We start from the raw sequence: 14,761 nt of genomic DNA on the forward strand, positions 1-14,761 counted from the left end.
CATTGAAAATGTGTGGCGCATTATGAAGCCTAAAATACCACAACAGAGACCCCGCACTGTTGAACAACTTAAGCTGTACATCAAGCAAGAATGGGAAAGAATTCCACCTGAAAAGCTTCAAAAATTGGTCTCCTCAGTTCCCAAACGTTTACTGAGTGTTGTTAAAAGGAAAGGCCATGTAACACAGTGGTAAATATGCCCCTGTGACAACTTTTCTGCAATGCGTTGCTGCCATTAAATTCTAAGTTAATGATTATTTGCAAGTTGGAACATTAAATATCTTGTCTTTGCAGTCTATTCAATTAAAGATAAGTTGAAAAGGATTTGCAAATCATTGTATTCTGTTTTTATTTACGAATTACACAACCTGACAACTTCACTGGTTTTGGGTTTTGTATATATTATACTGTATTCATATATATATATATATATATATATATATATATATATATATATATATATATATATATATATATATATATATATATATATATATATATATATATATATATATATACTTTTTTTTTTCTTCAAATTTATGAATCAGTTTAGAATTGGTATGAATAACAATTCAGATGTGAATTTATCTGTCGTTGGCTTTTCAAATTTGCATCAACATGCATTATCGCGACAATACAATAATATTAAAAGCTATCATTGGCCAAATTGATATCATTTATGTGGTTAATATCGGGCAACCCTTCAAGCAGAGCTAATTTATTTCTTGAAAATGACTAAAATGGTTCCATTTAATTATCTTACTAGCACTATTACTAGTTTTTAGCTTCTCATAGCAATTTTAAGGCTGCAACATTTTCCTAGCTTGTTATTCATTGCTAGTAAAAAAATAGTTGTTTTGATCCCCAGTATCATTCCTGATGCCCCCCCCACTAGTACCTGAGGTAGTCCCGGCGGCACAGGATGAGGTTGGCCCGGGTGTAGAGGCTGGAGCCCACCCGGCCCAGGCGGCAGTCGCAGCAGGCACACTTCAGACAGTCCTCGTGCCAGAAGCGGTCCAAGGCCTGCAGCATGAAGCGGTCCCGGATCCTCCCGTTGCAGCCGGCGCAGCCCCGCACCTTCTCTCTGGACTGGAGGGACACCAGGGACACGCCTGGGAAGGACCAGAGGGGCGTGAGAGGCAAGAGACTTACGGTTTGAGCTTCTTTTCAATTTCCTGAATGATACACACGCCTCCAGCTAGGTGGCAGCACTGCTCTTATTAATCACTGGCTCGTCCAGGAAATATGAGCAAGTATACATATGTTTACCATTAGAGTCAGGGGGGAGTGGGAGAACCATACGCAAGTATATGTACGTATACGATAAGGTGTCGGGGGCGTGAGAAAACAATACACAAGTATATGTAAGTATACGATAAGGCGTCAGCGGGGCGTAAGAAAACCATACACAAGTATACTTAAGTATATACGGTGTCAGGGGGTGTGAGAAAACATTACATAAATATATGTAAGTATAGGATAAAGTGTCAGCAGGGCGTGAGAAAACAATACACAAGTATACTAAGTATACACGGTGTCAGGGGGTCGTGAGAAAACAATACACAAATATACTGTATCTAAGTATGATAAGATGTCGGGGCGTGAGAAACCAATACACAAATATAGTCAAGTATACGATAAGGTGGCAGCGGGTCATGAGAAAACAATACACACGTATACTTAAGTATATAAGGTGTCAGGGGGGCGTAAGAAAAAATACACAAATATATGTAAGTATATGATAAGGTGTCGGGGGCGTGAGAAAACAATACACAAATATATTTAAGTAAACGATACGTGTCAGCGGGGCGTGAGAAAAAAATACACAAGTATACTTAAGTATATACGGTGTCAGGGGGTCGTGAGAAAACACATAAATATATGTAGTATACGATGATGTGACAGGGGGCGTGAGAAAACATTACACAGATATATGTAAGTATAGGATAAAGTGTCGGGGGGTCGTGAGAAAACAATACACAAATATATGTAAGTGTACGATAAAGTGTCAGCAGGACGTGAGAAAACAATACACAAGTATACTAAGTATATACGGTGTCAGGGGGTCGTGAGAAAACAATACACGGATATATTTAAGTACGATAAGATGTCGGGGGCGTAAGAAACCAATACACAAATATATGCAAGTATACGATAGGGTGTCAGCGGGCCGTGAGAAAACAATACACAAGTATACTTACGTATATAAGGTGTCAGGGGGGCGTGAGAAAAAATACACAAATATATTTAAGTATGATAAGATGTCGGGGGCGTGAGAAACCAATACACAAATATATGTAAGTATACGCTAAGGTGTCAGCTGGTCATGAGAAAACAACACACAAATATATTTAAGTAAACGATACGGTGTTAGTGTTATACTTAAGTATATAAGTGTCGAGGGGGCGTGAGAAAAAAATACACTATTATATGTAAGTATACGATAAGGTGTTGGGAGCATGAGAAAACAATACAGAAATATATGTAAATATACGATAAGGTGTTGGGGGCGTGAGAAAACAATACACTATTACATGTAAGTATACGATAAGGTGTCAGGCGGACATGTGAAAACAATACACTATCATATGTCAGTATACGATAAGGTGTTGGGAGCATGAGAAAACAATACCAAAATATATGTAAATATATGATAAGGTGTCGGGGGCGTGAGAAAACAACACACTATAATATGTAAGTATACGATAAGGTGTCAGGCGGACGTGTGAAAACAATACAGAAGTATATGTCAGTATACGATACGCTGTTGGGAGCATGAGAAAACAATACCAAGATATATGTAAAAATACGATAAGATATCGGGGGCGTGAGAAAACAATACACAAATATATGTAAGTATACGATAAGGTGTCAGGTGGACGTGAGAAAACAATACACTAGTATATGTAAGTATATGATAAGGTGTCAGGCGGACGTGAGAAAACAATACACTAGTATATGTAAGTATACGATAAGGTGTCAGGCGGACGTGAGAAAACAATGCATAAGTATACAATTAGGTTTTAGGGGCGGGCGTCATAAAACAATACACAAGTATACATAAGTATATGATAAGGTGTCAGTGGGACATTAAAAAAACAATACACAAGTATATAAGGTTTTGGGGGCGTGAGAAAACAAAACAAGTGTATGTAAGTATATAATAGAGTGTCAAGGGGGGCGTGAGAAAACAATACACATGCGCAGATCGCCTAAAAAAATATTTTTTCACAATGAAATATTTTTCAGAATAAAAGTCCAAATATCCAGCACATTACATATTTTCCAGAATGACACTAAAAAAGCAGCAGCTTATGTATGACACGGAGCAATTAAGTGCGAGGATGTTGTAATAAAACATATTTTTCACAATAAAATGACTTTCAAAATAAAAGTCAAGATATCCAGCACATTAAATATTTTTAAGAATAAAGCTGAAAAAGCAGCAGCTGACTAATGACGTGCTGAGATGGCCTAATTAAACATATTTTTAGAATAAAATGACTTTCAGAATAAAAGTCCAAATAACCAGCACATTAAACCTTTTTAGAATGAAGCTGAAAAAGCAGCAGCTGACGTATGACGTGGAGCAAGTAAGTGCGCAGATGGCGTAGTAAAAGTCTCTTTCACAATAAGATGACTTTAAAAATAAAAGTCCAAATATCCAGCACATTAAATATTTTTTTTAAATTAAGCTGAAAAAGCCGCAACTGACGTATGACGCAGAGCAAGTACGTGCGTAGATGGTGTAATTAGACATATTTTTTTAGAATAAAATGACTTTCAGAATAAAAGTCCACATATTTAGCACATTAAATATTTTTCAAAATGAAGCTGAAAAACCAGCAGCTGATGCATGACGGGCAGCAAGTAAGTGCAGAGATCACCTAAAATATATATGTATATATATATAAATATATATATATATATATTTTTTTCACTATAAAATTATTTTCAGAATAAAAATATTAACATCCAGCACATTAAATCTTTTTCAGAATGCTGGATAAGCAGCCGCTGACATATGACGCACAGCAAGTAAGTGTGGAGATGGCGTAATAAAAGTCTCTTGCACAATAAAAATGACTTTCAAAATAAAAGTCCAATTATCCAGCACATTAAATCTTTTTCAGAATTAAGCTGAAAAAGCAGCAACTGACGTATGACGTGCTAAGATGGCCTAATTAAACGTATTTTTTGAATAAAATGACTTTCAGAATAAAAGTCCAAATATCCAGCACATTAAATATTTTTCAGAATAAAACTGAAAAAGCGGCGGCTGATATATGACACACAGCAAGTAAGGGTGGAGATGGCGTAATGCAGACATATTTTTCACAATAAAATGACTTTCAGAGGAAAAAAAGTCCAAATATCCAGCACATTCAATCTTTTTAGAATGCAGCTCAAAAAGCAGCAGAGCAAGTAAGCGCAGAGATGGTGTAGTAAAAATATATTTCACAATAAAATGACTTTCAAAATAAAAGTCCAAACATCCAGCACATTAAATCTTTTTTAGAATGACGTTTAAAAAGCAGCAGCTGACGCAAGTAAGTGCGGAGTTCGCTAAAAAAAAAAAAAAAAAAAAGTATTTTTAACAATAAAATCACTTTCAGAATAAAAAACCTTTTCCATGCATTTCCTGACATGTATTTTGAAGCCTGAGGTCTGGCATGAAATCTTCAACGACGTCGTCTTTTTCCCCAGAAACGACGGACGAGCTCCGACTTGCACGGCTGCCTTCCAGAGCACACGCCGTGAAATGAGGCTTTTATCACGCAACAGGTTTGACAGACGGGTTGAGTTTGAGGCAGGAAACAGAAAGGTTAGGTTGAAAAGTCCTTTTTAGCGTGAGCAGGAAGAGGCGAGAAGTTGTGTACTCACTCTCCTCCTTGTCCAGCACCATCCTTCACTCCCAACTCGTCCCCTTCCTCTCTGCAAGCACTCAGGCCGAAGAGAGAAATGTCCTCCTGGTCTGGAGCGAACGAGACACGCGTCCACTTGGTTATCACCTCCGTTTGTTTGCGAGAGAGACCCCCTGACCGCCCCCAGGCCAGCCCCTAGCTGCCCCCCCCCCCTCCTCAAATGTTGTCTTATCTGAGCTGATGTCAGAGCACAAGCATTCATGCATGTGTGCAGGCTGCTTTGTGCTGCATCCTTCCTCCACCCCCCCACCCCCCTCTCTTTCTCTCTCTCTCGCTCGCTCTCCCTCTCTGCTAATTATATGAAGTCATTACGCTCAGCTCTGATAGTAACCCCCCCCCCACCCCAGCCCCGGCCCCTCCCAATCAATTATTCAATATGCAGTCACACACGCGGCCTGAGGTGTTTTACAATGAGCTTATTCAACTCCAAGGACACCAATTATCTCCAGGGCGCCCTCCAGTCGACGCCGCCTTTCCAGATGCTCTTTGTGCACAACCACGTCTATGTGCACGTACACGTGCACACTTGGGAAAATAAGTATTTTGCCCGTCCTCCTCCCCCCTTACAAAGATATGAACAGTACAGAACTTTTACGCTTTGTTTATTTTTCTAAATATTTAAATATTGTACGTTTTTGTTGATATATTTTTTTAGAAAATTTTTCAAAGTTATTTTTTATTTATAATTTTTTCGATGTTATTTCATCTTTATTTATTTAATTGTCTTTATTAATTGATTTATTTTAAATTGTTGTTAATTTGTTTAAATGTACTCTTGTAACTTACATTTATTTTATTTTTTTGTATTTTTGTATTATTCTTTTGTTTATGTTTTTATTTTGTTATTTTTAAATAATTTTTTGTTCTTGGTTTTTAATGTGTTTTTATTTTATTAAATTGTTTTTATTTTGTTTCAATTGAAATGTGTTTTTTGTTGTTTAAATTTTTTATTTGATTATTTTTAGATCTTATTTTATCTTGTTTTTTTTATTTAATTGTGGTTATTTATTTATTTATTCATTTTTTATTTTATCAAAACATGTTACTCTTGTTACTTACATTTTATTTATTTATTTTTATTTTTTAAATTGTATTATTTTTTAAATCCTTTGAGTTCTTAGTTTTTAATAGTTTTTATTTTATTTTATTAAATTGTTTTTATTTTGCTTTTAATTGAAATGTGTTACTTTTTTGTTAATTACATTTTTATTTTTTTATTTCATTTCTAGATTCTATTTCATTTGTATTTGTTATACATTTTATAAATACATTTTTATTTGAATTAAATTGTGTACTTCTTTATAAAAAAATGTTTTTTTAATTTTAACTTAATTTTTTGTTTTTATAAAAAATATATGTTTGGGATTATTAGGTATTGATTGTATTTTTATTTATTTTATTTTTTAAATCGTTTTAATTTTTGTTTTTTTATTTCAGTTATAATTTGCCATATTTTTTTATTTTTTATTTTATTATTATTATTTTTAATTGTATTTTATTTTTATGTTTTCATTATATTTTTGTATTCAAGTGATTTTTATTTTATTACATTTTTTTTAACTTTTGTGTTATTTGCATTTTTTATTTTATTTGTATTTTTGTAGAATATTTTTGTTTGTTTTCATTATTTTTTATATTTTTAGTTTTTAGTTTTTGAATTGTATTTTTTTAGTTTATTAGATTGTATTTATTTTATTTTTTTATGCTTTACTTTTTTGTTAATTAAATTTTTAATTGATTATTTATTTATTTTTAAATATTTTTATGTTTTATTTGTTTTGTTTCTTTGTTTAATACTAGGTTTTTAGTAACAGAGAGTAAAGGTAAAAACATGTAAAAAAAAAAAAAGCTATAAAATAACTATATTTGATTGAGAGTGTTAAAGGGAAACTTCGGTTTTTTTCAACCTGGGCCCTGTTTTCATAATTTTTTCTGTATATGTGAGTGCTGGATAAAACATTTTTTGAGGTCGCGCCAGTATTGAGCAGGGCAGGCAGCCTCCAGCCCAGCTAACGCTCGTACACAGGGCAAATGGCTCTCGTCAAAATTCGGCCTATAAACATGCATTTTTTTCCACACTGACAGGCTCAGATAGTTACAATGAGTGTCCGACAACATACTAGAAAGGAGAAATTAACGTATGTCTCTACCTTTAGCTGGAGATCGCTGTATGTTGTGAGCTGTGTCCAAATCTCACCACGCTACAAATCTCGTTCCGAAATCTCGCGATAACTCGCGACAAAACACCGGTGGAAAAACAGTTACCTGACTGAGGTGAAGAGAGATGACTGAAGTGATTTTCTGTTGGATTACCGAAGACTGTTATTTTAGTTTTATAGAAAAGTTTGTTTGTTTGTCTGTCATGGCTGAATTTTTGCCTGATGTGGACGATTTGATTTGTCGCGAGTTATCGCGAGATTTCGGAACGAGATTTGTAGCGTGGTGAGATTTGGACACAGCTCCCAACAAACAGCGATCTCCAGCTAAAGGTAGAGACATACGTTAATTTCTCCTTTCTAGTATGTTGTCGGACACTCATTGTAACTATCTGAGCCTGTCAGTGTGAAAAAAATGCATGTTTATAGGCCGAATTTTGACGAGAGCCAGTTGCCCTGTGTACGAGCGTTAGCTGGGCTGGAGGCTGCCTGCCCTGCTCAATACTGGCGCGACCTCAAAAAATGTTTTATCCAGCACTCACATATACAGAAAAAATTATGAAAACAGGGCCCAGGTTGAAAAAAACCGAAGTTTCCCTTTAAGTATTTGATCTCCTACAGTAGCAGCCAGCAAGTATTCTCACGCCCACAGACTAGTCACGTGTCCTTCAAGTACACAAATGGCTCCTGTCCCTTTAAGAAAGTACACCACCATGGAGCAGACCAACAAGCAGACCTGGGGGACAAGATTGTAGACTCTCAACCCGACCCCTGATCTACAGAACACAATAATTACCCTGTAGAAATAAGCCTATTGTATCATGTTTTTTCACCACAGTGCCATCTGCTGGGTGTGGTAATAATGCATAACCACCACTTCATATACAATTATTATAGAAAAACTATATTTAACATATGTATTGTATAATATATACTCAATGTTCATTATCTTCATCAGATGGAAAAGCAGCAAGTTAGTGGGCAGATTGCCTAAAACAATGTATTTTTCACAATAAAATGACTTTCAGAATAAAAGTGCTAATATCAAGCACATTAAATATTCTTTTAGAATCAAGTTGAAAAAGCAGCAGCTGAGGCATGATGCGATGCAATTAAGTGCGGAAATGAATTAATAAAACGCATATTTCACAATAAAAGAAAAAAATTCAGAATAAAAGTCAAAATATCCAGCATATTAAATATTTTTTAGAGTCAAACTGAAAAAGCAGCAGCTGACGTATGACACGATGCAATTAAGTGCAGAGGTGGCGTAATACAACATATTTTTCACGACAAAATGACTTTCACATTAAAAGCCCAAGTATTCAGCACATGTCATTTCTTACAGAATGACTCTGATGAAGCAGCATCTGACGTGTGACGCGCAGCAAGTAAGTGTGGGGATCGCCTAAAAAAACTGTTTTCTTCACAATTAAATTACCTTCAGAATAAAAGTCCAAATCTCCAGCACATTAAATTTTTTTTCAGAATGAAGCTGAAAAACCAGCAGTAATAAAAGTCTCTTTCGTAATAAGATCACTTTCAAAATATTTTTTAGAATGAAGCTGACGTATGACACGAAACAAGTGCTGATATGGCGTAATTAAGCATACTTTTTAGAATAAAATGACTTTCAGAATATAAGTCCAAATATCCAGCAGATTAAACCTTTTTTCAGAATGAAGCTGAAATAGCAGCAGTTGACGTATGACGCACAGCAAGTAAGTGTGGAAATGGCGTAATTCAAACATATTTTTCACAATAAAGTGACTTTCAGAGTAAAAGTCCAAATATCCAGCACGTTAAATCTTTTTTCAGAATGAAGCTGAAATAGCAGCAGCTGACGTATGACGCACAGCAAGTAAGTGTGGAGATGGCATAATTCAAATATATTTTTCACAATAAAAAGACTTTCAGAATAAAAGTCCAAATTTGCAGCACATTAAATCTTTTTTGGAATGAAACTGAAAAAGCAGCAGTTGAGTATAATACACAGCAAGTAAGTGTGGAGATGGCGTAATTCAAACATATTGTTCACAATAAAATGACTTTCAAACTAAAAGTCCAAATATCCAGCCCATTAAACCTTTTTAGAATGAAGCTCAAAAAGCAGCAGCTGATGTATGCAGCAATTAAGTGCGAAAATGTCTTAATAAAACATATTTTTTACATTAAGATGACTTTCAGAATAAAAGTCCAAATATCCAGCACATTAAATATTTTTTCAGAATGAAGCTGAAAAATCAGCAGCTGACGTATGACGCAATGCAAGTGTGGAGATGGCGTAATTCAAACATATTTTTCACAACAAATTTACTTTCACAATAAAAGTGCTAATATCCAGCACAATAAATCTTTTTCAGAATGAAGCTGAAAAAGCAGCAGCTGACGCATGACGTGCTGATTTGGCGTAATTAAGCATACTTTTTTTTTTTTTAGAATAAAATGACTTTCAAACTAAAAGTCCAAATATCCAGCACATTAAACCTTTTTAGAATTAAGCTCAAAAAGCAGCAGCTGATGTATGCAGCAATTAAGTGCGAAAATGTCTTAATAAAACATGTTTTTTACATTAAGATGACTTTCAGAATAAAAGTCCAAATATCCAGCACATTAAACCTTTTTAGAATGAAGCTCAAAAAGCAGCAGCTGATGTATGACACGCAGCAATTAAGTGCAAAAATGTTGTAATAAAACATTTTTTTTTACAATAAGATGACTTTTTTACAACTGCTGCTTTCAGAAAAGCAGCAGTTGACGCACAGCAAGTTAGTGTGGAAATGGCGTAATTCAAACATATTTTTCACAATAAAATGACTTCCATCCATCCATCCATTTTCTACCGCTTGTCCCTTTTGGGGTTGCGGTGGGTGCTGGAGCCTATCTCAGCTGCATTCGAGCGGAAGGTGGGGTACACCCTGGACAAGTCGCTTTCAGAATAAAAGTCCCAATATCCAGCGCATTAAATATTTTTCAGAATGAAACTGAAAAAGCAGCAGCTGACGTATGACGCATGGCAAGTAAGTGTGAAGATGGCGTAATTCAAACATATTTTTCACAATAAAAAGACTTTCAGAATAAAAGTCCCAATATCCAGCACATTAAATCTTTTTCAGAATGAAACTGAAAAAGCAGCAGTTGATGTATGACGCACAGACAGCAAGTAAGTGTGGAGATGGCATAACTCAAACATATTTTTCACAATAAAATTACTTTCACAATTAAAGTCCCAATATCCAGCACATTAAATATTTTTCAGAATAAAGCTGAAAAAGCAGCAGCTGACGTATGCCGCACAGCAAGTAAGTGTGGAAATGGCGTAATTCAAACATATTTTTCACAATAAAATGACTTCCATCCATCCATCCATTTCCTACCGCTTGTCCCTTTTGGGGCTGCGGGGGGTGCTGGAGCCTATCTCAGCTGCATTCGAGCGGAAGGCGGCGTACACCCTGGACAAGTCGCTTTCAGAATAAAAGTCCCAATATCCAGCACGTTAAATATTTTTCAGAAGGAAACTGAAAAAGCAGCAGCTGACGTATGACGCATGGCAAGTAAGCGTGAAGATGGCGTAATTCAAACATATTTTTCACAATAAAAAGACTTTCAGAATAAAAGTCCCAATATCCAGCACATTAAATCTTTTTCAGAATGAAACTGAAAAAGCAGCAGTTGACGTATGACGCACAGACAGCAAGTAAGTGTGGAGATGGCATAACTCAAACATATTTTTCACAATAAAATTACTTTCACAATAAAAGTCCCAATATCCAGCACATTAAATATTTTTCAGAATAAAGCTGAAAAAGCAGCAGCTGACATATGCCGCACAGCAAGTAAGTGTGGAAATGGCGTAATTCAAACATATTTTTCACAATAAAATGACTTCCATCCATCCATCCATTTTCTACCGCTTGTCCCTTTTGGGGTTGCGGAGGGTGCTGGAGCCTATCTCAGCTGCATTCGAGCGGAAGGCGGCGTACACCCTGGACAAGTCGCTTTCAGAATAAAAGTCCCAATATCCTGCACATTAAATATTTTTCAGAAGGAAACTGAAAAAGCAGCAGTTGACGTATGACGCACAGCAAGTAACGGCGTGGCGAAGTTGGTAGAGTGGCCGTGCCAGCAATCGGAGGGTTGCTGGTTACTGGGGTTCAATCCCCACCTTCTACCATCCTAGCCACGTCTGTTGTGTCCTTGGGCAAGACACTTCACCCTTGCTCCTGATGGGTGCTGGTAGCGCCTTGCATGGCAGCTCCCTCCATCAGTGTGTGAATGGGTGAATGTGGAAATACTGTCAAAGCGCTTTGAGTACCTTGAAGGTAGAAAAGCGCTATACAAGTATAACCCATTTATATTCATCATTTAAGTGTGAAGATGGCGTAATTCAAACATATTTTTCACAATAAAATGACTTTCAGAATAAAAGTACACTTTTTTTTTCTTTTTTTTTTGAATATTTTGGATTTTTTGTATAAAAAAAGTGTACTCGAAATATGTATCCAGGTTGGTTATCTTCATCTGCTGAGGTCATGTGATGGGTAACGTTCAGCACGTACCTCTGGATTATTGGAACATTACAAAGATTCTCGTACGAGCCCGATCGTCTCTCAGCGGTGCTCATTAGACGCCGCCTCGTAAACAACGCGGCCCCCGGATGAGGTCACACTAATTAAGCAGCACCACCGACCCTCCATTGTCTCGTTATCCCGCCTCTCGTCTGATCGCATGTGGGCCGTCAGACTAATGAATCCGCTGATGAGGCGCAAGCGGTTCTTCTCCGTCGGCGGCCCACGCGGGAGCTAATTAGCTCAATTATTAGCGCGCCTAATTAAATAGTTGCGCCGGCGCTGACAAATGCACCGAGGCCGCACGGACGGCGCTTGTCGTTATTTCGACGGGCATCAGCTCCAACATGGCCACCCGGGGGCTAATTGCGCTAAGAGCTGTCTGTGGCCGACATTAAAGGTGAGCCGAGGTGAGGTCGGCGCTAATTAGCAGCTGGTGGGAATAGAAAAGCTTTCTGGACATCTGGCAACACCCTCCTGTCCTCTGTGGGGGACAAATATACAATGTGTGTGTGTGGACAGCTGCACACTATCAATCACTGTCATCTTCATGCTCTCTTTTTTTTTTTTCCACGGTCACTTTCATACATTTTCTACATTAAAAATATTCAATGTATGTCATTCATGCTAAACACGTTAGCTAGCATTGCGTTTTAGCTGAAAAAGCAAATGAGTGTAAAGCCTAATAGTATCAAGTCATTTTACCTTTCTAATTTGTATAAGCCAATAAAAAAAAGTGTTCATAGCTGCGAGCTAACGATCAGCTCGCACGCCAGCTGCTTCTCAGAAAAATGAGCAGGTCATCAAACACGGTACTACCGTCCAGAATTTTACCACTGTTTATCATTAGTAGGGATGCTGTACCAGAGTCAGTACTTTTATAGGCACCAATTGAATTCCATCCGTACTACCAGGTATCAAGTCACGTAAAATTGAACAGTGTCATAGTTCGATACTTTTGTTGCGCGTGGCGTTACGTCCGGTTGCAGACTAAACACGTAAACAATCAGCAGCACTCAGGCAAACTTCCTCAAAGTAATGTTGCAATGTTCAACACCAACAAAGCAAGAATGCTTGGTGGAACACGCTCAGACGTAATGTCAGGCTCCACTCTTCCAAAATGTGCTGGCCTGATGTTGATTAGGACCAGAGCAATCAAGGGCCCTATTGAAATTGCTGCGTTTTTTCTTCTATACGTTTGGATGCCCTTTTGAGGCCCTTAACATGCCTACTCAGTGGCCTAGTGGTTAGAGTGTCCGCCCTGAGATCGGTAGGTTGTGAGTTCAAACCCCGGCCGAGTCATACCAAAGACTATAAAAATGGGACCCGTTGCCTCCCTGCTTGGCACTCAGCATCAAGGGTTGGAATTGGGGGTTAAATCACCAAAAATTATTCCCGGGCGCGGCACCGCTGCTGCCCACTGCTCCACTCACCTCCCAGGGGGTGATCAAGGGGATGGGTCAAATGCAGAGGACAAATTTCACCACACCTAGTGTGTGTGTGACAATCATTGGTACTTTAACCTCAACAAAAAAGTCTCCATATTTTGCAGGTGCGCCAGGTAAGGCAAAACATTTTATTTTGGGGTCCTGAAAATGTATTTTCCATTTTTGTTATTTTATTTGAATGTTGTACTCTCGTTACTTACATGGTTTATTTTATTTCTATTTTTGTATTATTCTTTAGTTTTTTATTTTATTATTTTTAAATCCTTTTTTGTTCTTGGTTTTTAATGTTTTTTTTATTTTATTAAATTGTTTTTATTTAGTTTTTAATTTAAATGTGTTACTTTTTTGTTGATTACATTTTTTTCTCATTTTTATATTTGATACTTTTTTAGGTTATTTTATATATTATTTTTTAGATCTTATTTTATCTTTTTTTATTTCATTGTATGTATTTATTGATTTATTTTAAATGTGTGTTGTTTTATTATAATTGTATACTCTTTTCTTACTTTTTTTTTTTAATTAAAAAAATAATAATTTTGTTCTCAGTTTTTAATACTTTATTTTATTTGATTGAATTGTTTTTATTTAGTTTTTAATTGAAATGTGTTATTTTTTGTTAATTACATTTCTATTTCATTTAAAAATGTTTGTTTTTTTATTTTGTCGGGTTTAGATTCTATTTTATTTTTTATAAAAATTATATTTTATTTGTTTAAAATGTTTGATATTTGAATGAAATGTTGTACTATTTTTTTGTTATTTTTATAAAACATGTTTTTGATTTTAGGTTTTAATTGTTTTGGGGTTTTTTTTAATAGTTTTTATTTGTGTGTTTTTTTTATTCAAATGTGTTGTTTTTATTTTTCATATAAGTCTGGACACTTTTTTGAGGCCCTTAATATGCACGAAAAATCTCCATATTTTGCAGGTGCACAAGGGAAGGCGAAAAATGTTATTTTGGGGTCCCGAAAATGTATTTTCCATTTTTGTTAATTTATTCAAATGTTGTACTGTTGTTGCTTAGATGTTTTATTTTATTTCTATTTTTGTATTATTCTTTAGTTGTTTTTTTTAATGTTTTTATTTTATTATTTTTAAATCCTTTTTTGGTCTTGATTTTAAATTTTTTTATTTTTTTTGATAAAATTGTTTTTATTTTGTTTTGAATTAAAATATGTTACTTTATTGTTGATTAAATTTTTTATATCATTTTTTAGTTTTTATTTATTTGTAATTTTTTAGATCTTATTTCATCTTTATTTTTTTATTTCATTGTATTTATTGATTGATTTATTTTAAATTTGTGTTTTATTACAATTTTGAACTCTTTTCTTACTTACATTTTTTTTTATTTTGTATTATTCTTTAGTTTTTAATTGTTTTTTTATTTTATTGAATTGTTTTTATTTAGATTTTCATTGAAATTTGTTTTTTTTTGTTAATTACATTTGTATATCATTATTTTTTTATGTTTTAATCTTTTTTAATTTTTATTATTTTTTAGATTCTATTTTAGTTTTTATTATATATAAAAAATATATATATATATATTTTTTTTTTTATATTTGAATGAAATTTTGTATTTCTTTATTAATTTTTATTTTATTTTAACTGTATTTTTGTAGTATTTTTTGTTTTTTTATTTGTTTTTATAAAAATATT

At 34.9% G+C, this 14,761-nt stretch overlaps 1 protein-coding gene across 3 annotated transcripts in view; it reads right to left on the reverse strand.

Moving 5' to 3' along the window:
• LOC133646912 (rhombotin-1-like) overlaps nt 1-14,761 on the reverse strand; it is a 35,366-nt gene that overhangs the window by 12,763 nt on the left and 7,842 nt on the right. The window contains exons 1-2 of one of the 3 annotated variants that reach the window (XM_062042833.1): nt 4,647-4,865; nt 898-1,111 (exon numbers count right to left, since the gene is read on the reverse strand). In XM_062042833.1, coding sequence (XP_061898817.1) covers nt 898-1,111; nt 4,647-4,674 — 242 coding nt within the window. In that variant the 5' untranslated portion in view covers nt 4,675-4,865. The other 2 variants (XM_062042834.1, XM_062042835.1) reach the window with 2 other exon arrangements.

This window comes from Entelurus aequoreus, linkage group LG03 (assembly GCF_033978785.1).
Source record: "Entelurus aequoreus isolate RoL-2023_Sb linkage group LG03, RoL_Eaeq_v1.1, whole genome shotgun sequence".
Taxonomy (NCBI): Eukaryota; Metazoa; Chordata; class Actinopteri; order Syngnathiformes; family Syngnathidae; genus Entelurus; species Entelurus aequoreus.